This window comes from Pogona vitticeps, chromosome 6, assembly GCF_051106095.1.
Source record: "Pogona vitticeps strain Pit_001003342236 chromosome 6, PviZW2.1, whole genome shotgun sequence".
NCBI classification, from domain to species: Eukaryota; Metazoa; Chordata; class Lepidosauria; order Squamata; family Agamidae; genus Pogona; species Pogona vitticeps.
This window is the reverse complement of record NC_135788.1, coordinates 31,187,347-31,214,814: the sequence shown is the minus strand read 5'-3', so window position 1 is coordinate 31,214,814 and position 27,468 is coordinate 31,187,347. Positions and strand designations below refer to the sequence as shown.

General features: G+C 39.2%; 1 protein-coding gene across 1 annotated transcript; it reads right to left on the bottom strand.

Moving 5' to 3' along the window:
• Positions 1–1,136: 1,136 nt before the first annotated feature.
• On the bottom strand, positions 1,137–24,685 carry LRRC72 (leucine rich repeat containing 72). Its single transcript, XM_020781968.3, has 9 exons — positions 24,641–24,685; positions 22,103–22,176; positions 16,701–16,770; positions 14,910–14,991; positions 14,020–14,133; positions 8,095–8,184; positions 5,116–5,274; positions 3,621–3,648; positions 1,137–1,413 (listed from the first exon to the last, which is right to left on the bottom strand). The coding sequence occupies exons 1-9, from the start codon at positions 24,683–24,685 to the stop codon at positions 1,248–1,250; spliced, it is 828 nt and encodes a 275-aa protein (XP_020637627.3). The 3' UTR covers positions 1,137–1,247.
• Between the last annotated feature and the right edge of the window lie 2,783 nt (positions 24,686–27,468).

Sequence of the window (27,468 nt, the reverse complement as noted above, 5' to 3'; positions counted from 1 at the left end):
AACCACACTCACTGTTTCCAGCTTCTAGATGCCATTTGGGACTTACACGTTGACAAGGCTATGTGCATGTTCCATAGAAATATAAGCATAAAACCGGGCTGTGCATCTGTATGAAAAATGGGATGGATAGAACAAGATGGACCAATAGACAATTTGTTTTCCTCTAAACCAAGAGTAAAGCAAGGAAATGATAGATAATACTGCCCAGTGAGTCAGAATGAAGCTGCCTAAATGACTTCAGGCAACATACAGAAATCTTGGTTTGCGACCAGGTTATTTGTAGAGTTGCTGGCACCACTCAACACCTATGCTGTTACTTCCAGAAATGCTCTGAGACAGTCCGAGTGTACTGAGCATGTGCTGCACTCATCTCTGGCACTGGGGTGGTATGAGAGAGATACTGCGACTTGAGTCCACCTAGTAGGTAGGAACCTTCTCCAGCTTGAGCGCTGGAGTGGTTAAGAGTGTTGCAATGGGATTTGAAAGATGGAGGTTACAGCTCTAGCTCAGCCATTACAGGGTGGTCTTGGGCTGGTCAGTCTCAGCCTGAGCTGTTCTGCAGGGAGGGAGGAGAACTAAGTAGTCAAGTTCAACTAAGTATCCTTTCTTGAGCTGGTTGGAATGGAGAAGGGAAATACTGTAAATGTTACATTGTCCTGTTTTGCTGTTAACTCCATCCATATCAATAGTAGCATCATTTCTGCTGGATTAATGTACCTTTTCATTATGCTCTGTCTTTCTCAAAATATTGAACCATTCTTTATACTACATATCGATATATATTATCTGTTAATATTTTCAGAGGGCTTACATCCATTATTCCATTTATACTATGTAACATTTTAGTTGTGATGTTTTCTTTGTTTTCCTAATATCTGTTAGGAAATCAGACTACAGGAAATTATGTAACTATTCTATATACAGAGCATAGATATATATTAAATTTTTAGGTTAATTACCATTTGTGGAACAAGCACTGCAAAAGTGGTCATGGCTGTTTGGATGGCACCTCTCAAAATAGCTATGACCATTCTTCAACTTTCATCCTGCACTGTATCTGTACAGGATACAAGTTTTAGCGTTTATAGCTTGAAATATTCCAAATGCTGTATGTTAAACACTAAAATGGTAACACATTTTTTTCATCTTGAAATGCCTTTAATTGAGATACAGAACAACACTGAACATTCAGTAAGAGCAAAAGAGAGGTTCTTAAAAGACTGCTTTTTTTTAAAGGAAAGGTTTAATTATCTGAATTTGACAGTCAGTCTCTCTGGTCTCTTTTCTGGATTGCTGCCAAGGCATTTTTCTTCAGACGTGGGCATTTTTCCCCAGTCAAAAGTTGAGTACTCCATTACGGAACGGTTCATTGCCCTCACATGGACAGCATCTTCTGGATCTTCGAATGGGATTCTTTAACAGAGCAACACAAATTTGTAAAAGACAAGAAATTTTGCCACACAGCCAGAATCCACTTGATGGATTTCTGACACTATTATACTAACACACTTTAAACATTTTGATAAATTAATTTTGTAAACTGCCCTCCTGAAAAGATATTGCCAAGTCAAAAAACTAACAAGGCTCAATTTTTACAGTGTGATTCAGCCAAACCAATGTACACAAAAATTACATGTGCTTCATGAGACAAACAGTGGATCTTAAAAGATCAGTAACTAGATTGCATTATTTGCCTTTGGTACCATCTTTATTCTTCTTTTGATAAAATCAGATTGTCATTATGGAAAACTACAGTTCTGCACAAAACATCTGGTACTCTTCAGTCGTGTTGGACTACAGCTCCTATCATCACCAACAGCCAGCACAGCTGCCTTACACAACTTCTAATCCAGATATTGCTTGTTAGCTGCCAAGGTAAATAACTGCCTAGTATAGAAGTTTAGAGTGAACAGTGTGCCCTATAGGATTGCATATGTTGGAGTCAACTTTTATGTTACTTGTTTAGGTTTGAGTAAAAGCAAGGGTTTCCTATAAGTCACCCCCATGTATAAGACACCCCCAACTTTTCAAACCCAAAATTAAGAAATCAGTATTTTAAACATAAAATAGAACACAGTTTTATTTAATATTTAGGCAATATTTACATACCAGTACTGTCATGTTATGCATCACTTAGCTTTGAGCATATCACTATTCAGCCTTTGGGCTCAGAACGCTCCAACATTACCAGTCCCTGTTGCATCTGAGCACTGCCTACATGCTCCACCTCCAACAAGGTGTGTTCCAATTGGTTTGTTCAGCATCAGCTAATGTTAGTTACATAAGGCTCGTGACTGGAGAAAGCTAAGTCTTCTGACTGTAGGAAGCTAAGCCTTGTGATTGAAAGAAGCCTGTTTGCAGAAGCAAGGTATGGGCAGTTTTGCAATTGTGCAGTTCTCTCCTCAGCTTACTTCAGTGTACAAGACGACTCTCAATGTTCAGTCTAAAGATTTTAGACAAAGGTATCATCTTATACATGGAAAAATATGGTAAATTAGCATTCCAGGGTGTTATGCAGCTATTGTGAGAATAGATCCCCCCCATACTTTAAAGACACGCTGTCCTATTTCCTAGTCAGAACAGGTGTTGCAGAAGCACACAAAAAGTGGGAAAGTTTCATTAAGTAATATAATACATAGTCTGGGCAGGCAACTCATAACATTGTACTGGTGGCATTGGTGTAAACAAGGAGCATCCAACCAAAGTCTACAGTCCAAGATCATTAACAGGTGGAGATAAAAAGGGGTCAGTGAGGGAGGTACACCGAGTCACACTGAGCAATCTCAGCCATTCACAACAAGGAATCCAGCAGCAAAGTTGGTAGTTCAAACTATAATGAACAGTTAATTTCCAGAACTGAGATTTTGACAGTCAACTGCTTATATGCTGCTTCTGATGCTATTGTTACTGCAACTTCCACCCAAGTGTGAGCCACCTAGTTCTAGGCCACGCTGTAAAGAGGGGGTGACTCTCAAGAAGCCAATTTGCTCACAAGGAAATCCTCTAAAGCAGTGGTTCCCCAACCTTGGGCCTCCAGATGTTCTTGGACTTCAACTCCCAGAAATCCTAGCCAGCAGAGGTGGTGGTGAAGGCTTCCGGGAGCTGTAGTCCAAGAACATCTGGAGGCCCAAGGTTGGGGACCATTGCTCTAAAGGGAACCCTCTACTCATAAGAATACCTGCTATGGAGCTGTGTTACCCCTCTCAGTATCTGTTGCCCTTTCCTCTCATTTTGTTGACATTACTTTTACAGAATAGGAAGGAATCTGACTTCCTTGTCCAGGTTTGCAACCAACCCTCATCCATCTCAGGATGCAGCCCCTTGCACCTCTGAAGGCCCTGGGCTCACAGGAGAGCCCATGGCAATCCCAGGGTCATAGGACTCAAACGTCCTTCTTGCCACAGAATTTATCCAACAGAGTATGACTTACCTATCACATTTTAGTTTCTTCCATTTGAATTCTGCAATGATGGGCACATTTTATAGATAGAAAAACAGGCAGACACATATACATATTGCTTGAAACTTAAAGCACAATAAATCTGTTAGTTTTAAGGTGACATTACACTCTCAATGTTCCTTGTAATGCTTAAGATCCTGTAAGAAGGCAGACTACTTACTTAACCAGGTGATTTCCAAACTCGCATCCTAAAGTAGGTTTAGAAAAAGTTATTAAAGTAAGTAAGTATATCACTTTATTCAACTGTTATGTAAAACTATATAAGTGAAGCCATACCTGTGTTCATTCATTTTAAACAATAAATCTTGACTTTTTGCAGTTTGCACTAAATTGTCTTACTTACATATTTCTTGAGTTAGGGAGTTTTTTCTAGGTGCTGATATTTATCAGAGTTTTCAAAACTTAAAGACCAGAATGACTTTGGACTGCAACTCCCCGAAGCCCTGGCCAGCACAGTTAATAATCAGGGCTTATAATAGTTGTAGTCCAAGAACATCTGGGGCTACTGCCTATTATCAGTTTTTGGTGTTTATTTGTAAACTGAGGATTTTCTTCTTTTTCTTTCAAATAAAGCATGATTCAGTCTCAGACCTGTTTCAAATAATTTGCTACTAGGAAAAGATGGTGCCTTGTTGTATCCCATCCCTTGATTCCATCTATTAAAGTCAATCAGACAGGACATTGAACAATATTTCAATACAGACAAGAAGGACAATATTCTTCCGCACCAGTGCCCTTGAGGCTAGCCCCCTAAGCTTAGTGAGAACAGGACAAAGCACATGCCGAAAACTTCTCTTGTTTGACTCCTAAGAAAATCTTTCATAATTGCATGCAGCATCGTTGTGTGCATAATGCAATGTGGACCTAGTAAACATGTATTCCTGTTTACAAGGGTTTTTATTTTCATAAAAATAAATCTTGTGTATTTGAAGTGTACAAAAAAATCCCCAACTTCTCTTGTTAGTTTTATTTATTTATTTATTTATTTATTTATTTATTTATTTATTTATTTATTTATTTATTTATTTAATATCCCGCCTATCTAGTCACTTAAGACCACTCTAGGCGGCTCTCCTTGGCATCTGTAGTCTAAGGCAGCTACCACACTCTGCCTAGTGGTAGAGCCAACACCACATCAGCTGCATACATATTGAGAGAAAAGGACCAGTGACTAGAGAACTTTCCTTTCTAAGCATTAATCGTGGGCTTTTGGTGAGTCATTTCCAAGAATTACAATGTGGTTAAAAACCCTCATATCCCCCCCCAAGAGTTTAAATGAAATGTTTGCCCTAGAAACAAAAAATGCAGTCTTATTGATGTAGCATGTTTTATAAACATGATTTTCTTTTCAAGGTTCATAGTCTTAAGTATACTTCAATATTGAAAAAGGTAGAAAAGCCAAGAATATTTAAATTGAAGTAAATGCCTTGAAGAATGATCCAGTAATGCTTTGTTATTTTAAAAAAAGAAAAGCTTTTACATAAGCTTATAAAATGACAAAGCATTTAAATTCCAGCAAACCCTCCAAAACGTCTTCTCAAGTAGACATCTAAAAGTAAGGAAATTATAGATGCTAATAATACATTATAAAAGCCATGTTAATGGAAACAGGAGTGAATAAAAATTGTTATTTTCTCCAAATTACTGTGAAATACCTGGAGGCAAACGCAACACTTTGGTAGTCGTCAGGCTAAATGCTGGCTTAGGCAATAGTGGAACATCTATTCTCTTCCCAAAGCCTATTGATTGGAGGACAAGTGTCTTCCGATGGTTGTAAATATGCAGAGCTGATTCTCTTTCTTTTGTGGTTACTTCTGTAAAATACGCAGTCCAAGTTATCTAAGTATAGCCATCTGCTAGCATATTGGAGTCTCCAGCTGATACCAATTTGAGATAACTCTGCTTATCAGATGAAATATCCTCCATATAGGTTCTGCATGTTCAGTATAGCAAGATACTGTTAAATCATGAGCCCTGTTCAAACATTGCAGCCTGAAAACATGGGCTCTGAAAATCAGTCAAATATTCACATGATTAAATACAAAGTTCTGATTAGTAGCTTCTAAGCACACAACTCCCACGTCTGGGAAATCTTGCCTTAACTTTATTGTGTGAAAGGTTGTCCACACAGGATAGTCAACTGCTTGCAAAGCTCCTCAGATCACACAGATGTCTAATTTACTTGTGGGTGGTCATGGTCAGAGCAGACTAGAGGTGTGCCATTTGGATTTGGACTTCTGTTCCATTCTGGGACTTCTACCTGACAGAGTCACACCTACAGAAATCTAGATGTAACTCATCTGGAGAAAGGCCCAGCTGAAAGGCTTCATAGCCTAGCTTTTCACTGCCCTGGTGCTTGCTGCAACACTCCGGGATCCCAATTTCTTACTATCTGGCATGCCAAATATGCCTCAAACCTAGAGTACCCCATTTTTTCAGATACATTTTTCATGAAGTAGAGTCAGGAGTACACCTATAAATGCACTAAGAGGCTTCTATGCATAGAGTGTAACTTCCAACATTTTTCTTTCAGTATCAGCCTCTCTTACTATGTCGCCATCTGCTTTAAAAATATTCCTGAGCAGCTCACAATTGTAATTCAGCTAATTTTGTTAAGAAGTGTAGCACCTTTCCTACTGTTATTACGTGAAAGGTTTTCTTTAATAGGTTCTGAAGTCTAGTATGAAAAGAAGACTTTATCGTTTATTTTTACAAATTTAGCTCCACGATACCAGTAGTGTAAACATTACAAGTATTCTCCAAGCAAAATGCAGTTTGTTTAGCTTGTTCGTGGTATTGATTTCCATGAGAGAGTTTACATTTAACTGTCACTCACTTTTTCATAGGCAGTTATGTAATTCCCATTAGGGCAGTTACTGGTATGTGCTGGTTTAATCCAACTAAGGTTTATTTAAATCAATTTTGTGTTACTTTAACATGGTTAACTCAACTAATGGCTCTTCCAGAAAAGGTTAAGAGGTTTTAAAGATGTATTGAGTTCTAAGGATTTTTTTTTAAAAAAAAAATAAACACTCCTGGATTTAGAAGAAGGCAAGACTATGAACAGGGATCAGCTGGAGATATCTAGGCCAAATCCAGGACCTAAAGATTGTGGTTGGTAGGAATGGGAATTTGGGGCATACAGGAAGAGATAGGGGGCAAAAGATTATCTTTCTTTAGTTTTTGAGTTCATTTGTTTAAATGAAAGAGGGGTTGCATAAAAGCTTTGCATTCTTACATCTTTCCCTCTTTTGTTAAACCTTCCTTCATGCAAACCACCTGGGAAATTTTCCTCATCTCATGTTCCCTGCTCTTTGTTTCCTAGCCCAGCTGACAGCTCTGACAGCGCCTCTGTTTTCAAGAGCAATGATAACAGAAGCTACAGATTTGGCAGACTATGTTTCAGGTGTGGAGAATTCTTGGCTCACTAGATATTTTGGAACTCCCACAACATGAAGAAGCCCAGGTCAATGATAAGGGATTGTGGGAGTTGTGAGTAAAATATATGAAGTGCCAAAATATCTAGTATTCTCCTGCTATACTTGGCAGTTGTGGTTGAAAGGTTGACTTGCTACCTTTGTTCTTAGATTTTGATCTCTAAAAACTAGCTGAGGATCCAGTCCAAAGACACTTATTGAGAGCATTAACAGCTCATTAGGAATACCCCTTGCATACTGATAAATTGGTTGGGCAATAATTATAAGAAAAATTACTTTTCACATTTGGTGAAATACCAATTGCATGACCTCCCCCACTCCCCACCCCCCATGTTTTGCTCCAGTGGGAAACTGGAGTGGCCATTTCAGGTGATTTCATAAAGCATGTTTGTTTTGTTTCCCCGCCCACAGGTTTTTAATTTAAAATGTATTAAGCATTAAATTTTTAATTTAACATGTATTTTATAAGAAAAATATTAGTACGTATTTGTTTTAAATTGTGCAGATCTCACTAAGCATGCTTTTTGCAAACTGAGATTTATTACTTAACTTTGGCAATTAACTGTTCATTTTTTATTCTTAGTTCTTTATTTCTATTTTTATTTTTCATATTTATTTTAACTGCTAATGTCTGTCATAATCATGAACACTGTTCATGAATGATGATTTCCCTGCTTTGCAGACAGTTCTATTTTACATAATTATTAATTATATTCTTGTATGTTATTTCCCTGAGCTACATTCAAACTCCTTTTTCCCCTCTGTTTCTCTATGTGGTTACTTATATACACACCTGTTAACTGTGGATGATATTTAACATGAAAGTGTACAGATGATAAATATGCCAGTCCTAAGGAACTATCAGACTATTTGTTCCTTTGCTGCTATGGATTGACGCAGCTACTTTTCCAGAAAGTGAAATAAATCAGCTATAACTTGTCTGGATTTTCAAAATAATTTCCACACAGATTTCTTAAAGCATGTCCAAAATAACATGAAGTCTAGTTATGGGCAGCGCATACTTCCAATATTAATATCCCAAATTTAAAGAAATGGGGCTGAGCAAAGCAAAACAAATCCTGGATATCAAATCCTACAAATAGTTTTACTGTATGAGGGCATCCCCCAGAATAATGCTTCTTATTCACTATTGCAATTATAAATCATAACCACGAGGCAAAGCAAAACAATTTCTACCTTTTCTGTCAAGCAGTGTTACAGAAGGAATGTGGTATATTACATACAGATGATATCTGCAGTCTTGTGACACGGGGTTGTTAAACAGGTCTGCATGAGTTAAAAGAAAAAGAACAATGGCCAAAAGTTATAAGCAAAATTTGGCAACTTCCTCCTCTTCAACAGATACTATGCAAACACAATCTCCTGGTTTATATTCAGAATGTGCCTCTGTCCTGAACATTGTGAGGTAACTTTTAAAAGCAGCGACAAATATTTTGACTTCTTGTTTATCCTTTATGATTAAGGGCGGGCGGAGGAGTGAGGGGGAACTTTGATATTCCAGTGGAGGACGAGACCCATGACTTTCCCATTAGGCATGGCACTGATGTGCCTTCCCAAATGAAGCAGATTAGCCCCGAAAAATCAAAACAATATCTAGTAGCCATCAACTGTAGACTGGTCACAATAGACTTGTGATTCCTCCACTCGTACATGGGACATATTGGTGAAAATCCTGTTCTGTAAATTATGCTGATGTCAGCCCCAGAGGGGTGGAGATTTGGGGCAATTAAAAGAGTTTCTACTTCTGCCTCACAGCTTATCTGATTTATGTCTCATTGTACACAGACCGTGTGAGCTGTGGGACAGAAAGAGAATCTCTAAAAATCTCCCCCTGCCAATGCAATTTACAGAAGGAACATTTACCTTTGTTTGTGGTCAGACTAGTCACAACAGTTCTCAATGGACTTTGATACAATTAGTAGCATTTGAATTACTGAGTGTTATATTTCAGTCTTGAGTTCTGGAGTTCAGGTGAGCTCAGCTTTGCAACTACACTGTTCTCTCCTGAGATCAAGTAACAAAACCTGATTTAGTGGCATATCATACTTGACATTAGCTCACTGATAGAGTCAAAGAAGTAGAAGACTTTTTAACAATGTGGGCCCAATTAAAAATGCCACTCAGCATTTACAGATTACTTTGTCTTCAGCAACATGCCTATATAAATATGACTCTAGGATCAGATATTTACAATTGTATACTGGCAAATACATAAATATTCCAAGATAGGCAGGAAGATTAAATCTGAACCATGCTTGATCAAAGTAAGGGGCTATTCTACCACCACAGTGGCCATCTGGATGTCTCTGTTAAGTCCACAAGTTGGCACTTCCCTCTCTATCATTTTTACTAGCAACTAATATACAAAGGCATACTGTCACTGTCACCAAAGGAATATACAATTACCTGATCTGCAGTCATTGTAAAAAGATAAAGGTAAAGGTTCCCCTTGACAATTTTTGTCCAGTCGTGTTCGACTCTAGGGGGCAGTGTTCATCCCTGTTTCCAAGCCATAGAGCCAGCGTTTGTCCGAAGACAATCTTCCCTGGTCACATGGCCAGTGCGACTTAGACACGGAACACTGTTACCTTCCCACCGGAGTGGTCCCTATTTATCTACTTGCATTTGCATGCTTTCCAACCGCTAGGTTGGCGGGAGCTGGGACAAGTGATGGGAGCACACTCCGTCGCGTGGATTTGATCTTACGACTGCTTGGTCTTCTGACCCTGCAGCACAGGCTTCTGCAGTTTAGCCCGCAGCGCCACCACGTCATTGTAGCCATCACAAATTTTCTAATTTTCTTTTAAAGCCATTCAAGCGTGTATTGGTGGCTATCATTACCTCTTGTGCAGCAAATTCCATAGTTTAACTATGCCATAGTTGGCTCATTGCCTACAGCCTGGGGGGGCTCACCCTGAGACTACAAACCATCCACAGAGTATGCCCTGTGTGAAAATGCAGTTATTTGTCTCTGGTTCATTTATCCCATTAACTATAACGATAAATGCTAATTGTTTGTAAAAATTCTACTATGAAGAAGACTATCCAAGATCAATGACTATGTGGCCAATATGCTTCAGAATCTGAGGCGGGCTGTTATTCCTACAATCCTATCTCTGCCCAATGTTGTATGATTAAATTGTCTGATGTGTTACTCTAATGCTGCTCCAGACTATTGCTTTTCATTGTTGAAGCAATAATGTCAATCTGAAATGCAAATATTTTCTTTGTGAAGAATATTTTCCTTGTGAAGAAAATTTCCTTTGATGGCAAAGGAAATGGCCACCTTTTCTCTCTTAAAAACACAATATTCAGGAGGATTTTCTCGTTACATTAAAATGTTATCACTTCAAAACTATGTGTGCAGGCTCTGTAATGACTAACATTGTCTAATAACAGTTTCTAATTACTCATTATGGTTCTAGCTCCAATAGTTTACTTTATGATAATGTTTCAGAGGAAATTAATGGGATTTGGATGGAGAAGGATAAATTACCATTGACTTAAATAATTTAAAAAAATTGTTTTCGTATGCCTATTTTATGTACCCATACATATTGCATGCCCAACTGTATGCATGCAGTGCATTTGCACTTTGGGGGAGTACAGAAAATAAATAAATAAATAAATAAATAAATAAATAAATAAATAAATAAATAAATAAATAAATAAATAAATAAATAAATAAATAAATAGCTCAATGAGTTAGCTATCTGCTGCAGAGCCAGAGGCTGGAAGTTCAATTCTCCTCTGTCTCTCTTAGAATACCGCCAGCTTTGGGCAAGCGGCACAGTCCCATGGCATGCCCAGAAGAAGAGAATGGTAATCTACTTCTAAGTATTCTCTACCTGGAAAACCCCAAAAAGGGTCACCATAAGTCAGAATTGACTTGATGGACATCATATTATTATTATTGTTGTTGTTGTTGTTGTTGTTGTTACTATTATTACTATTATTACTATTATTATTATTACTTTGCAAGACAATGTCTCCCTCAGTTCAATGGTGCTTACTCCCAACTAACTGTTCCTTGAATGCTGACTGGAATATACAATGAATGACCCAGGGACTGGAGGTACTGCTTTATGTTGTCTGCAGCTATAGCTTTTAGAGGTTAGCATTCTAAGTTCTGCAAAGGCCTCCTTTAGGCTTGCAAGAACTTTTGCATGTCTGCTGACATAGCTCCCCTTTTGTGTTCAGCTGCTACTCCTCACCTTGCACCAGAGATAACTTCACACATAGCCTTTTTGGATCACTCAACAGAATGAATTTTATTTTATTATCTCTTGTTTCTCATGTTTCTGGGGAAAAGCTTTAGAAGTTTGAGATGGATCACAGCAGAAGCCACTGTTACACTGCCATGGATTTTGATTGTGTAGGATGACGTTTTGAAGGTATCAGTTAGTTAGTTTTGTGCCATCAAGTTGGAACCAACTCTCATGGGGCATTCAAGGTAAGTGCAATATTTAAGGTTTTCACTGAGTTTCCATGGCCATGTGGGGATTTGAATTCTGGTCTATCACTAAAGTTTTCAGAGGCTCCTTGTATTAATGGCAATATCTAACTATAAGCCACAATCCTGCAAAAAGTTATCAATCTATTAATTCCCCCTCACTCAAAAATCAACAAGAAAATTATTCTAATTAATTCTCTTCAAAAAAAACCACAAGGTGGCAGCAGTAGAAAGAACACTGTTTTTGTAGCATGAACATAGATGTTCTGTAACATCTCTTGACATAATGTTAATATTGTTAGGCAATATACATTGTTCTTTTAAATACTGTATAATGTGCCAAACTTCAATTGGTTGAAAGTTATCCACTTTTGTCTGAATGAAGATGCATTTGTTGATTTGTATTAAGATTTATTAGCTGAAGCTAGATCACACTAAAATCAATAAGATAGGTTAATCATGGCATTGATCCCAATAGGAAAGAAATACAACTATATTTGTGTTGTAGTATTAGGTTTCTTTCTTTCTTTCTTTCTTTCTTTCTTTCTTTCTTTCTTTCTTTAATTAATTAATTAATTAATTAATTAATTTATACCCCGCCTATCTGGCCCACCGGACCACTCTAGGCGGCTTCTAAATATAAAATCAAATAATAAAACATAGACAAATACATAATAATCAAACAAGAACAGCAGTAAAGATAAAAAGGAAAAGTAAGAAAAAAATCAAGAGTTGGCTGGAGGGAAGGCCTGAATAAACAGCCATGTTTTTAATTGGGTTTTAAAGGTGCCCAGCGTGGGGGCCGCGCGAATCGCCGGAGGGAGATTGTTCCAGAGGCGAGGAGCCACCGCCGAGAAGGCCCGGTTTCGTGTCTTCTCCTTCCGGGCCTCTCTCGGCGTCAGGCTCCTCAACCTCACCTCCTGACTCGCGTGGGTGATCCGGGTAGACCTTGGTGGGAGGAGGCGTTCCTTTATGCATTTTACTCATATAAGTGATTTGTGTTCGCTTTCAAAATTGATGGTAGAGATGGGGGTATTCGTATACGAGTGCCCCCGCACAGGTGGCGATAACGAGGGTCCAGCCCCATATGGCCGGACAGCCCACTCACAATTCCACTGCTGCCGTGAGCTCCACAATCCTTCCTATCACTCTGGAGCTCGCGATCGGCTTGCCACTCCTGGCAGGAGGCAGGATGACAAGCCTCCCTGCCAGGTCGAAGAGTGGCTTGCTGACTGCAAGCTTTGGAGTGATAGGAAGGATTGTGGGCCGGATACTTGTTATTGCCACCTGTGCGGGGGTATTCGTATTTGAATACGAATACTGTACCCCCATCTCTAGTTTCGTGGCACTGAATTCCACAGTTCAACTGTGTGTTTCATTAAGAATCTCTTTTATCTGTCCTGGACTTCCCACCACTCAGTTTCATAGGCCATGCCAAGGCTGTAGCCTCGGGTGGCAGGCTGTGGGTACCTGCATTTTTGAAAGCTATACTGAGCACAGTAGGAAGTAGATGAAAATGCCTGAGGAGCTGAAATGGCATATTACGATAAACGAGCAGTGCTGCTGCCATCACTTTTTGCTGTATGTAATTGCCCCCACAAAAGCCCACTGTTTGCTGAGATGGCCACTTCTGGCTTCTTTCTTCCCACTCCTGTGGGCCGCCCGCATGCCTCGCTGCTCCCTGATTGGGTCTGTGATTAATGCCTGTGAACAGACAACATGTTGGGTCAGCTGTTCCCAAAATTATAGCCAACTGAGGAGCAGCTGGGATATGCAGGTGGGTAGCAGCAGGGAGAATGTTACCAGGCTAGCTTAGGGGCTGCAGAAGGCAAGCTGCACGACACATGGCTCTCTCCTCCTACAGTTTAGTGCTGCCTCCCAACATCTGCCACCACTTTTCCAGGACCAACGTTGCCTTTACCCCCAAACCTGACAATAAGCACCTGGCCGCCCCCAGAAAACATGGAATATTTAAAAGGATCTTTTTAAAAGGGCATTCCTAATGAAACCATCCTGGAATACTTTGACTGGTATAGGATCCTTCTGACACTTGACTTCATTTCAGCTTCAACTTGGCTCAGCTTCAGGTTCGAGTCACCTTTGTATTTCTTGCCCTCAATCACCCAGCCTGGGTGGATGATATTAAACACCTCTGCTAATTACTTGACGAAAGCATTGAATTGGTTCCTATGCCTGCAAGTTCTGAAGGCATGATCTATGAGGGCATTCTTTAAAGAGAGAGAGAGAAAAGGAGAAAGATTGCTTATACTTTCACTTTCAACAGGTTAACAATTTCTAATCCGACTTCCCTGGAGGCAATTACATACAGCAAAACGTAGTGGCGCCAGCACTGTCTTGTTTATCTTCATATGAAATTTCAGAGTCTCAGGCATTTTCATCTACTCCTTACGCTGCTCTGTATAGCTTTCAAAAATGCAGATACTCATTAAAACTTATATTGGAATGTTTAATTATAGAATCTAGTTGCTCAGTAAAAGACCCTCCCCCCCTCAAAAAAAAAAAAAGATAGAGTGGCTTCACTCCATACTCTTAAAATTGTTTTCAAAGGAATGAGCAACTGGCCCCTGTCAATGCTGTTCTATACAGGAAATGACAAAAAGAGAGAGAAGGGAGAGAGAAGTTGTTACTTAAGGTCCGTAGGTTGTGCATTCTTTCCAGCTCCTTCACAGTCATCTCTAGGTTTTTCAGCTGATTGTTGTGAAGCAGCAGAATATTTAAGGAATGCAGATGTCTCAAAGTACCTAAAATGACAGCAGGAAGTATCATAGGGTCTCTAATATAACCAAGCATTGCTGAATCAAAATGCTTTTGAACACCAGTTGCTAAAATGGCAACAAAATGCAGGACAGGGTTCCATTCCCCAGGCATACAAGAAAGTTATTATGAAAAGAGCGACACACCCCCCCCCCATTGACAGTTCCCAGCAGCTGATAATGAAAAGTGATACCTATTGCCACTGAATAGGAAGACACAACATTTGTATGGTTCTTGCACACAATCTGAAGGCAAGGATGGACGATACCTTTATTCAACCACTTAAAAATCGCAAACAGCAGCTAGCTATTAATCTCACATGGGTCTTCATCAGGTTGGGCACCACAGAATTTGAGGTGATGCAGAAGACATATACATGTTCTATAAACCACAGCCTAAATGTGCAGGCCAGGCTCCTTTATTTCCTGGGGAACTTCCAGATCTGTACTCACTGAACTTCAGCAGTGCTGTAGCATCCCACACACCCAGATAATTCACTGGTCATATTAACCAGTGTGTTCCTTTCTCTCTTGTTCACTTGCAAGGTTGGAAACTGTTGGGCTAAAATATTATTCTTCCTCTCCTTACCATGGCATTTACTCCACCAGCTCATCTCTTTCTTTCTTCAAGAAAGCTGTGTTTTCATTTTCACCAAGCACTATATATTTTATCTCCAAACATTCATACAGTTCTGTCCAAGTATCCATTCTCTGGCCTTCTATACCTTACTCATGATCCGAGAAGGATCAGCTGAATACAATACCTGCTATACTTCGGATTTCATTATCATTGAGATACAATTCAGTCAGGCAGCAGTTATGCTTCAGGGAGGGCAGATTCTGAATCTAAAGTGTAAATTATAATAATGACATTATTGCGTTGGTAAAAAGTCACAACTTAATTGGTTTGGTGCACTGTATCTCCCAAGGAGATTCCAAAAGAACGCCAAACACAATGTAAAATGATCAATAAATGTTAGTGCTTAAAAAAAAAGTGGATGTAAATTTTTTTACACATATACCACATACCTATGTAGTTCACATGTCATCTGACTGTCATGTTTTGGGAAACTTGTCTTTAAATCAATCTGATGATGAGACTGGTCTAGTTCTATCTTAGTTTAACACGACATAGAAATAATTCCACAGCACGGGAGACAAAACTGATTTTCTCAGAATAAACTGAGTTTGCTGCATCATTATAAAACCCAACCTGGCCCTAACATTACACAGAAGAAGTGTAAAGTATGAAGAAGTGGATTTGATCCACAAAAGCTCACATTAAAATATAATAGTCTTTAAGGTGCCACGTGTTTCTGTCTATTTGTCTCTTTTGGGTTTTGGTTTTGATTTCCTTTGCATTTTGCCTGATATGATTACATGGAGTGAGGCACCTACCACTGGCAGCTGGTTTTGCACTTTACACGAGGGCATCACATTGTTACATATTTACTCTATTTTTAATGACGGGAAAGGGAAAGAGGCATTTGTGGGATTTTTTTTGCCCCATCCGTCAAGACCACCTGACTGACCTTGAGTACTGTGCACCTTGATTTAGGGTGGGGGGCATTTTGGTTGTGGTCGCAATGACCAGATAGGTGGGGTATAAATGGAATAAATAAATAAATAAAATTGTGTTTCATGGGGGGAGCGGATCTCTTGGAAAAACTCTGTCTTTATACTCTCCACTTTTTGTCCTGAAGAGGTACAAATATCTTGCCACAGAAAAAGAAGAACGTGAGCAAAGTCTACAATCTGCTAGTCCCTAAAATGCAATATCATTTAGTAGATGGTGTATTTAACAAGATTATGAGAGTAAACATTAATTATTATCTGTCACTCAAAAGAGTTTATCTGCGCTTAGCAATCTATAGGTACAACTAAACTGTTGAATTAAATTAGGAGCCAATTCAAATTTTTTAAAATCGATATTACATCATCTGGGTTTTGTGTCGGTGTACACATTCATGGAATAACTTTGTAAGCTTCTCTTAAGGACTTCCCTTCTGTTTTTTTTGTTTGTTGTTGTTGTTTTTGCCTACTCACCCATCCACTCCTGCATCCCTAAAAATTACAGCCTCCTGCGCAGGGGCCACAGGGGGAGATGCTGGCAAGGGCAGAGTGAGTCCTGTTCAAGAGAGCAAGGTGATGGCAAAGACTGTGTTTGCAAGTGGAAAGACTGCAGGAAGAGAGGGGGTTGATTGCACCTCTCTCTCTCTCTCTCTCTCTCTCTCTCTCTCTCTCTCTCTCTCTCTGTGTGTGTGTGTGTGTGTGTGTGTGTGTGTGTGTGTGTGTGTGTGTGTGTGTGTGTGTGTGTGTGTATCACTCTCCTTACTCCCCAGCCTAAGGGGAGAAGAAAATATATGAGCTTCACACTGTTTTTCCAGCAAGGAACTGTTCTTGGGCCATAGTGGTTTCTGCATCTTTGTTTCTTGTGTTTTCTAATGTTTTTTATATTTTTAAATATTAAACATTAATATTTCATTTTAATAGGTGTTTTATTACCAAAAATTAGCCCAAAGCATTAATATTATACAATTATTATTATGTATTACCTTATTATTATTTAGCCATAAGCATCTTAGTATCTGGAATTGTGATAAATCAGGAACTTCCCTTAATCCTCTGAAAGAAAAGTTATATCAGTCAGTTTCTCATGTGGATGAAGCTTTTATACCCTGGTAGTTCACAAAAAAAAAAAACAAAAAAACACTCAGTGGCTTGTTTCTGGATACCACTACTAATTGTTCTCATTCTCTTCTTCCTGAAGTTAAACACGACCATAGTTAATCAGACTTTGGATGTGGCAGCTCCAAAGACTGATGTTATTTTGCACCAAAGTGTTCCTTAATTTTTTGTTCTTATTATTTTTAGCTAAGATGTTCTTTTTCCTTTTGCACTTGTTTTCCCATTTATTTTTCTCTTGAATGATTACTGGTGACAATTCACACTTCTTGCTTCAAACTACATGACTGAAGCATTTCAGTTTCTGTATATGTGCAGTGGCTCATTTCAGATTTGTATCTTAATAAGTCAAGATTACAAACAATTATTCCGTCTGCCATACAGCATCTTCATTCAACTATTCACAGAATAAGCAACAAAAACTTCTAACCATTATTTCCTGGTTTGTCATATTTCCAGAAGAAGCCAAGATTTTAAACCATGGATATTAAATCAACTGCTATATATATAGGAGAATTTCATATCCTGGTTTGTTCCAAATTTGTAACTATGCTTTCTCAGTTCAGACAAAATAAGACATAATGGCTGATTAGCTCGGAAGTATTTACATTATCACTAACAGATCTATGTTAAATGGTTAAAGAATTTTGCTACATTAAAATGTCAGAAGTAAAATATAACATTTATGTTGGCATACTAATTTTATTTATTAAGATCATTACAATCAGAACACTTAAGAATTATTAAAATGCCCATGAAACTCTAAAATTGCCTCTCAAAAGTTACAAATTAAAACAAGCAAAACATTCATTGTTACAAGGGGTGGGGGAAGAACACAACATTCACCTGCAATTTTGGAAACAATGGGCAAAATCCTATTGTATAGTGTTGCTGGGAATTACATAACTCATAGCATTAAATTGCCACTAATTAATGTATCTGGTTGGATTCCTCACTTTGAACGCTTAATTTTTCTCCCCACCCTGCTCCACATGTTTCTGTTTCTGATGGAAGTAGAATATACTGACCAATTTGATCCCATATTAGTTTATTACAGCAAAACAATCCTTGATTCCTATAGACACCAAGGCAGTACACAACTATCACTAAAATACATATTATAATAAAGATACTGAAACTACATCATAATAAAAAAGACAAAGAAGGCAGCAGATACAACAGTATAGATTGGGATTACCTGTTGAAAACTTTCCAAGTAATTTGATTATTACAAGAGTGCAGCATTATCTTTTTTTAAAAAAAACATAGCTATTTCCACACATTCTCTTCCCTTGTAATGTGACTACTATATACCCATCCTCCACCAAAAATTAGCTAATGACAATCTGGAGGAGATGAAATTATACAGGAGAACATTTCTTGCACATGGAGGATATAGAAGAACTGATGACAAGTAGTCATCCATTTGGATTGTTGCCAGTTTTTAGGAACTAGTAAAGTAGTGTCAAATAAAGGCTAGTAGGGTCGGTGTAATCCTTTGTGAAAACTCAGCCTGGAACAGATGTTCTTGCTGGTTTGCATTCCTGTTTCAAGCTAGCAAATTCTGTTTTGGCAATGGTGCCTTGAAAACAGAACTATGGGTTAAAACATTGTGGCCAGAATTCCTACACCTGGGTAAAACTGTTAATCCCAATATACTTTAATTTTAAAAAAAGTGAATATGAAGACCAAAGAAAACTATCTCAACTTCCAGCATGTAAAATTGTCTTCATTTTTTTTCTCCCTCCAGAAGTATAAACTCAATTTTAATTGGTTTCATTCTTTCTATATCTCCAGGCCTCTTGCCCTCTTTTTGATGATGAGACTGCAATCCTCAACTCACTTACTCTTGAGACATTCCACTGAAATCAATGGTACAAATCTAGAGAAATTCATCTGAGGATTATACCCAAAGGCATTTAATTTGTTCCAAATAGAGTTTAATTCCAACTTCTTTTCAAACTTGCCTCTTTGTGCCTGGCTTCTAGTCTTTGCATGCCCTTTACAAACTCCGCTTTTGAGGCCTCCAGCATTCTCTTCCTATTTACTGCTAAAGATGACAGCTCTCTGAGGCAGAGTTTCCTATGCTTCATTAATAGTGCTGGAAATGTGAACACTGAGACTTTCGTTATGAGCTTTCTGTTCGAGCTTTGCTCTACTCAACAGAAAATCAGATGAGCTAGTTCAGGTGCCATGTTTCTTGTCCAGCAAATACTGATCTGAAGGAGTGGAAGGAGTGGAAATTTGGTTTGGACTTACTTTCTGCTCCTTCCCCTTACTCAGATTCATGTTGGGTTATTCCTGGTTTAATGCAAAGCAGATCAGATCCAGATGAGCAATTTTTATTTGATAATCAAACATAAACAGTGCTTGCTTTGGCAAGCTATATTATGAGTCCAATAGTAGTTCTGGGAGAGCCTAATGGCTCCTGAACTAAATTTTGCTTCTTCCTCTTCATCTTAGATGCAGTTCTTTTTGAGAAGGAAGGAAGGGCTTTACTTATGATTGAGATTCTCAACACACTACATTTAGCCTGTGTTTGGGGGATATTTATTTATTTATCTTATTACTTTCCTTTATATACTGCCCCATTAGTGCCTAAGCATTATTCTGGGTGGTTCTGTGATGATTAAACTACACAGAAGTAGATACAGTGGTGCCCCGCTTGACGACGATAATCCGTTCCAGGAAAATCTCTGTTAAGCGAAATCGTCGTCAAGCAGGGGGAAAAGAAACCATTGAAATGCATTGAAAACTGGTCAATGCATTCCAATGGGGGAAATACCTCATCGTCCAGCGAAGATCACCCATAGAGAACCTACATGGAGGAGCCCAGCCTGCGAAGATCTGGTGAGTTGCACATATGACATTGGGAAAAGATGCTCTGACAAATAATGTGGTACAAATTATGAAGGGCTTTATACATGAGTGTCATGTACATGGACCTTGAACCTTGATCTGGGACACAATGGGTAAGCATTGGAGGCTAGCCAGCACTGGGGTTATGTGATCAAATTTGTTGGTCCTGTTCTAAACAGCAGCCAGGTTTTGTGCTGATTGGTCTCTCCTTCACCTGCTCTCTAGCTGTCTCCTTGTTGATTTCATAGCTTGCCTCTCGGTATACTAAGGGACAAGGCAAGCTCCAAAGCAGAGAAGGCATTTGGGGACGATCGTGTCAATAGCCCAGGTTATCTCTGAATATCACCGGTCAACCTCGGCTTCAACAGGATTGTCCACCAGGTCAGCCCAATACCTCCCAAGATCTCACAAAACTATTCTGGGTCAAGAAGCCTGCAAGGGCAGACCAATTTCACAAGTCCATTCTGCCTGCAGAGAGGGGTCTTAGTAGAGAGGCTGAATCTCAGCAGAAAGTGATCTGTCCATGACAATGGGCAGAACTTCATATTCTGCACCCTCAGGTCACTTTCATTCTGTGCTGTTGAACATACCAGGTCCAGAGTATGGCCCGCTTTATGCTTGAGGATGATGACATGCTGGGATAGGTTCATGATTGTCATGGAAACTCCAGGACACCACTGAGATGAACTCAGCCAGACCTGGTAGGGAGAGCACTGGATTGCAGGGAGAGCGGTACACCAGTCCAGGACTATCCCAACCTATCCATGAGCCCCATTGTCAAGTACTGTATAAACACTCTAGGCCTGAGCTTGAGAGCACAGCTGTCCTGCTGATAGATGGAATCCTTGTAATGGACTGAGACTCTCCCCGCCCCACCCCTCTGATCTGTCCTGATGCCGTAGAGAAAAACCAGGGGGGTACATCTGGGGGAGAGAAAGCCGACCCTCATCACGCACCGAGGTCTCCATTACACAAGCCAGATCCACACTCTCCTCACAGACAAGGTCATTAACAAGATGGTATTTATTATTAACAGATCTGGCATTAATCAGCAAAAGGGTCAGATCAGAGGGTCAGCAAAGTTGGTGACCATATCTTTGTCAGGGGGCGAGGAGGTCAAAACATGTGACAGGCAACAATTGTCTGCCATACATTCTCTTGACATGGAAGACAGATACAGGGAAACTAGAAATGAGGTAAAAATATGGCGGAATATAGACAGAGGGCTTGGCCTCATTATCCACACTAGCTGATGGCTGCTTATATGGAATTATTGTGATTCCCCCCCCACGTTTTATTTATTTATTTATTTATTTATTTATTTATTTATTTATTTATTTGTTTGTTTGTTTGTTTGTTTGTTTGTTTGTTTGTTTGTTTATTTATTTATTCAATTTGTATCCCACTCCCATTAGTGCTGAGACACAACTCTGGGTGGTTACAACACATATAATAGAGAACAAAAATAAAGATAATATTAAAAATAACAGCAATAATTATAAAAACAGATGGCACATACTAATCATATAAACCCAGAGCAGGCGTAGGAAAGGGCAAGGGGCAAGGGGTGGTGCAGAAAGCTTCCCTGAAAAGCAACATCTTTCATAATTTTTTTTTTCTGGGAACAGAAGATCCTCCCTTAACAAATAAATCTGTAGCTTAGGATAGAAGGATGAAACCAAGATGGACTTTCTTGAGGCTTTCAAAGGAACAACAGAAATAAATTTGCTAGATGTATTACTGAATGATTTCATACAGGTTCATCATCATAAAACAGCATATTTGTACTGTTTTTCTAAATTCTGATATTTGGAGTCTGTTAGGATGAGCCTTAAGAGAGTTTTTGGCCCTGAAAAATAAAAAAGAGCAAATGAAACTGTATCATACTAGTCCTTAAAATATTGAAAGCAATATTTCCATAGAACCTAAAAGAAGCTTCTTTTAGCCAGTGACGTTAAAGATCTGCCTATTTTTCCAGAAATAATACTTTAATTACAGTTTACAGAATCCTCCAGGCAACATTCAACATGGAGTCAAAACTGTACGTTTCTCAAGTTCTCCCATTATTATATTTGTTGTCTTTGTTGTTAACCTATGTATAAATGTCAGCCTGGAGTTTGCAATGGATCCTTCCTTACATTCTCCCCCATCAAAAAATAAGGGGTGGGGACTTGTCAAGTTGGACTTAGGTCTCACCAACAACTCAACCTGAACACAACTCCTGAGGGTTTTTTTTTTTCCAATCACTGGGATTCGCCTCATGGCTCAGAACCCACCCTTTTTTTGGGGGGGGGGGGAGAAGATCTTGTTTTTAATAGAGACTAAGGCTTCGGGCGTGAGACTCAGGACTTGGTGCCAGACCCAGACATGGATCCAAAGACTTGCCAACATTCCTGCAAAACAGTGAACTTACTTTTCACCGAGGTACAAATCTGTGACTTCTGTATCGTTCCTAAAGCCACATATCTTCAACTGTTCTTCTAAAACCTAAAATAGATTGTGTGTCAGCAATAGTAACTGCACTACAATAATTTATATTGAGCTATAATCAAACAACATACATTGACATATTTGAAAGCAGAAAGTGAAATTCTGAGACTTGTTTTTTTAAGAATTGTGTTTAAAAAAGAAGAATTACCTGCAGCAATTACATTCTCATTTTTAGCCTTGTTACTTTATTTTGTTTTACTGCCTGCATTTCAACCTTTTTATGGGAAAGATTGCACTGAATGTCTGCCTAAGGCAATTTTGGCTCCTGGAAGACAGTAGATATGAGAACTCTTATATAGCTTTCAGCTATTAATTCTTCTTCTTTTAGCTTGTGTGATCTGAGGAGGCAGGCAAGCTGCTTGGTGGACTGAATATTTAAAACTTGTTCTCTTGCCCAGCCTGGATAACTAAGAGTTGAAAAGACAGACCTCCAAGTTTGCAGATGAGTCATTTGCTAAATCAAATCTCAGAAAGCGGAGAATGTGGAGGAGGCTGCTAAAGGAATGTAAGATGCTGCCTACAGCTAGTGGGACCATCAGTCCATCTAGCTCGGCACTGTTCACATCAGGCTCATCCAATCTGGTGCCTTCTGCTATGTTGAGCCACAACTCCCATCATCCTAGTATAGTGCAGTTGTCCCTTTGGCAAAGACGGTGAACTATATTTCAACAGATCTGAAGGGTACTGAAGTGCAGAAGGCTGGTCTATGCTGGCTGGTGGCACATCTCCAATAATTCCATCAGAAGTCTTTTCCAGGAACTGAAGTTGGGACCTTTTGTGTATGACATGTGGTTTTTACCACGGAGATAAATCTTAAAATAGGCAAGCCACTTCTAATGATACATAGGAAAGGGAGGAATAGTCTACTGTTGTGGTAAAAAAAAACACCCTCGCACAAGCCGCCACCACCTCAGAGGGGAAATGAGCATGACTGTTTCACACAAATTCTGCACAGATTGGATTGCAACTATTGGGCAGTGCAGTCCCTTTGTAAGGAGTTGGGATTAGACAAGTGATGGCAAACCTTTGATAAGCCGAATGTTTTGGACTACAATTCCCAGCCTGTATTGCCAATTATAAAGGCAATTATTTTGTGGGGTTTGGAGTGCCAAAACATCTGACATGCCAAAGATTCACCATTCCCAGCCTCTCATGCAAGCAGAAATGCCCCAGTGCCTGTACAAACCAAGGAGACTCACTGGCAGAAGAACCAAAAAAGGGGAAGTGGAGAAAGTGAGGGGGCAAGGGAATTGCTGTGTAACTCCACATCCAGCCCTCTTCTAGCCCAAGAATACATCCCACAAGACTGGTCCTATGTGAGTCTGCAAGGATCCTAAGGAATTTCCAACAACCTTTGGCCAGGAAGAGTTTTGGTTCAACACAACTTCAGCTGGCCTAGTGTCAGCTCAGTTGGCCCATGGCCATTGTCATCAGTTTTGATTAATCTCTAAATCCAGGTGTTTGTCACAAGAAAACAGGGAGACCTCCAAGGGAATCAAGGGAGACATGCACATGTGGGATTCTTTAAGAAAAGGACTCAATGGAATGGTTTGTGTTTGACTTTTACAACGAACAATATGAGGAATGTATTATTGAGGAATTTTCTGATAGAAGCTTATTGTGTCTGAATGAACTCTGACAATTCAGTGTGGAAGGGATTGTCACTCTCGAATTGGCCTCCTCAGCCACACTAGACACTGTTCTAAGTCCTCCATGCAGAGCACGTTACCGTAGTCTCTCGAGACTGAAGGATGCCTATGGTATAGCTCGCTTCACCTCCAGATTTCAGGAGCAGGCATCTCCTTGCTTGGTCCATGCACAATCTATGTAACCAGTTGCTTTAATTTTGTTTGTCTTTTGAATAACAAAGGCATAATTCGGTTGTTTTACAATTGTAACTTAAAGAGGGATGATTTCACTTTATTTGTAATATAACTGTAACTCTTTCATTACTTTTACAGTTACATGGTTGTGGCCCCAGTAAGTGAGGGAGGACGAAGATCAAATAATTCAAGTGTAAGATATTGCTGTCTCATTACATGCTTCTGTTATAGACACTGAGAGTGTCTATAACAGAGTGGGCATGTGTGCCAAATGGGCGGGGCATTAAATAAATAAATAAATAAATAAATAAATAAATAAATAAATAAATAAATAAATAAATAAATAAGAATGATGGAAGTACATTTTATACCTCAGCTTGTGCCATTCAAATGTTACTTTAAAAATGTTAAGCACAAGTAGCAATTTCAGTTGCTCAACACGACTTACTTTGACAAATATAAGCAAAATGTTACCTTACTAGCTTTGGGCATTGAATTAGCTCCTTTTCTGAAGTAACTTTCCTAGCTCTGTTGCATATTTCCGTCCCAATCCAGCCACTTTTTGGAGAAAGGTGGTTATGGGAAAGGAAGAAAAAGCTTCCCTGTATGGGGATAAATGGAGACTTTGAGTCACTCACCTGTCTGCTTTTGAGACCTTCATTGATCCTAGATGTGGCTGCCATTTTGGATACCCATTTCCTGAGCAACCATTCTCATATTTCCCTTTTTTTTTTTGTCAGGGAAATAAAAGAATACTAATCAAGGAATGAGTGGGGTAACAGTGTGACAATTGGGTTTGTGTTATAGCAGCTTGACCTGAGGGCTATCTGTGAAGATAAAAGTTCTCTCTTCCATGATGGAATCAGGGTAGGGAGGGGGAGAGAACACAGCCTCATTGACAGTTGGAAGATGGAGTGTAGGCTGTAAAATCAGAAGCTGTACATTTAATGCCTGCCTTTCCTGAGTTCTTTTCAGATATTATCTTCATGAACATGCCTCAAGGAGGGTGCTTGGCCCCTACCCTCTCCACTGTCTACATGAGGACAGCAGTGCATCTGCAGAGGAGAGGTGTCTGCTAAAAGGAGGGAGAGCAGAGTTCTTATTTGCACATGAACAGTGCAACACCACCAGGATCCCCTTTGCAGACATGTTATTTTCCACATGTAGAAGTTGACAACTGCGAGGAGCATTCTCTTTGATGCTTGTTAGGTCTATCCATGAAGGCAATACGAAGGCTTTTGTCAGACACATCCATAGTTCTACACTCTATAACTACACTCACAACTTTGAAATTTTCTATTCTGGTTTTATTTTAAGAAGCAACAGTCTGCTTCCACTGTATGTATCACACATTCTTCAACATGGGCTTTTAAAATCAACAACAAAATCTTGTTCATTTCCCTGTAATCTGAAGGATGATTTTTGGATTCTAATCTACCTTCCTGATTGTGAGGTCAGATTTAATGAAGAGTTGTATCTTCATGTTAATTAATCAATAATAAATATTACTTTGTGTAGGTGAAGTGAAAGTACACAGGGAGGCGGGGCTTCGTCACGGTGCTGCCAGCAGCTTCCGGGAAGAGCTCCCAGGAAAAGCTGGAACTGCCCAGTCTGGGGTCCCTCTAGAAATGGGGGATCGGAGGGAAGACCAGGAGAGGTCTTTCTGAAGCAGCTGGTGAGCAACAGAAGGAAGAAGATTGGGCAGCAGCCCGGTATTTCTTTCCTCTGAAAATTCACCCGAGCACAGATCGGATGCGGGAGCCATTTTGGCAGTGAACTGTGAGCAAACCCCCCCCCCCGAGGAGAGGAGAACAAAATACTGTGTTAAAAATATACAATAACAAAGTAAGTCGAAACGTTTGATTTATGAACAACCCCATTAAGCTGAAAAAGAAATTAGAGTGAAAATATTTGGTCAAAAGAAGACAAAAAGCAGCAAGTTTTGCTTACCAGCCTGCTTCTTCAAAAATGAAACTGATTCTTAAACAGCAGGCTGATTCAAGGCCCAAAGAGAGACAGTGAGACAGAAAAAAAATTGTTTCTGGAAAAAATCCCAGAGTGAAATACCACTGGACAGGCTTTAAGAGACTGAAATTTTGTGAATGCTGTTTAGCCTGGACCTTTCTCCCTAGACTGTGTGGGACTATGATAACAGAATCTTGTTGGTTTTTTGGAGAAGAAGGAATAAGCTTTTGGAAGCAAGAAAATGGACTGAGAATCATCACGATGTAGGCGACTGGACCAAGGAGCTAGAAAAATCAGAACTGGATTTTTTTTCTTTTATTGAATCTTTGGATTAATGGAAAGAACATTAGATGGATTATAAGGATATCTACTGGAGAGACTGACCCCTGTGTCTGCTGTTTAGTCTGGATATTTTTTGGCTGGACTGTGTGGGACACTGATAATATTGCCACGGTTGTATTTTAAATTGTTGGGCTAAAAGTTGATTTATATATTATAATATCTGTGTAAGGATGGGAGGAAGAACCTAGGGGAGGTTTATGATTGTATGTTTGGTTTGTTGATAAAATAGTGGAAATTTCTGAAAGATATTTGCGGGTTGGCCATTTTGGTCAAGGATATAGTATTATTTATACAGACCCTACTCATTGGAAAGATTGAAATGACCTCCGAAAAATTAAAATATCAAATGTTGGGGACTTTGCCCAATCTCAAAATTTGGGAAGAGGCGCACAAAAATCAGATAAAGAATGGCAGACTACCATGCAAAATATAATAACAGCAGGATTTCAACAGGTAAATGAACGTCTTAGCCAGACAGAAGATCTGATGAAAGAGAAATTATCAGATGTTAAACAACAGTTGAATGAAACTGTACTAACTCCAGAACTGCTTTTATTGAGCACGATACCAGGTAACATAGATGGGATAGAGAGTTACCCAGTGAGCTATTTAGCTACTACAGTCAGAAAATGTTATGTTAAAAATTGGACTACTGTCTTGGATTCATCCTTCTCTTCCAAAAATTGGAAGAAAGCAGAGCTACAGAAACAAGAGGAGCTTACTGCGAAAGTATGGGAAGCGACAGAAATGGATGCTCTTTCAATCGTGCTGAATGGCTGTCCAAATAAAAGGAACTTGAATGATGGGGTGTATTTTACAAATGGCCTCGGTTCCCTGATAGTGTTGGAGTAACTTAGATTTAAACTAAAACATAACTGTAATTTGATAGCTGAGGGCAATCAAATAGTAAAAAAAAAAGCAGGAAGTTGATTTGTTATAGAAATATGAATAGAATGGACAATTGTATACTTTGTGTTCTCCTATCCCTTTAATCCTTTCCCTTCCCCCCCCACTTCAGTTTACCTTTTATATTCCCTATCCTATTCCTAGTAGTTAAAAAATAAGTATTAAAAAAAGTTAAAGTACACAGCAAAGTGTTGTGATCCTATGTCTGCCAGGGACCAAGCTTTGATAAACATGCCAGTGTCTTATTGGTTTT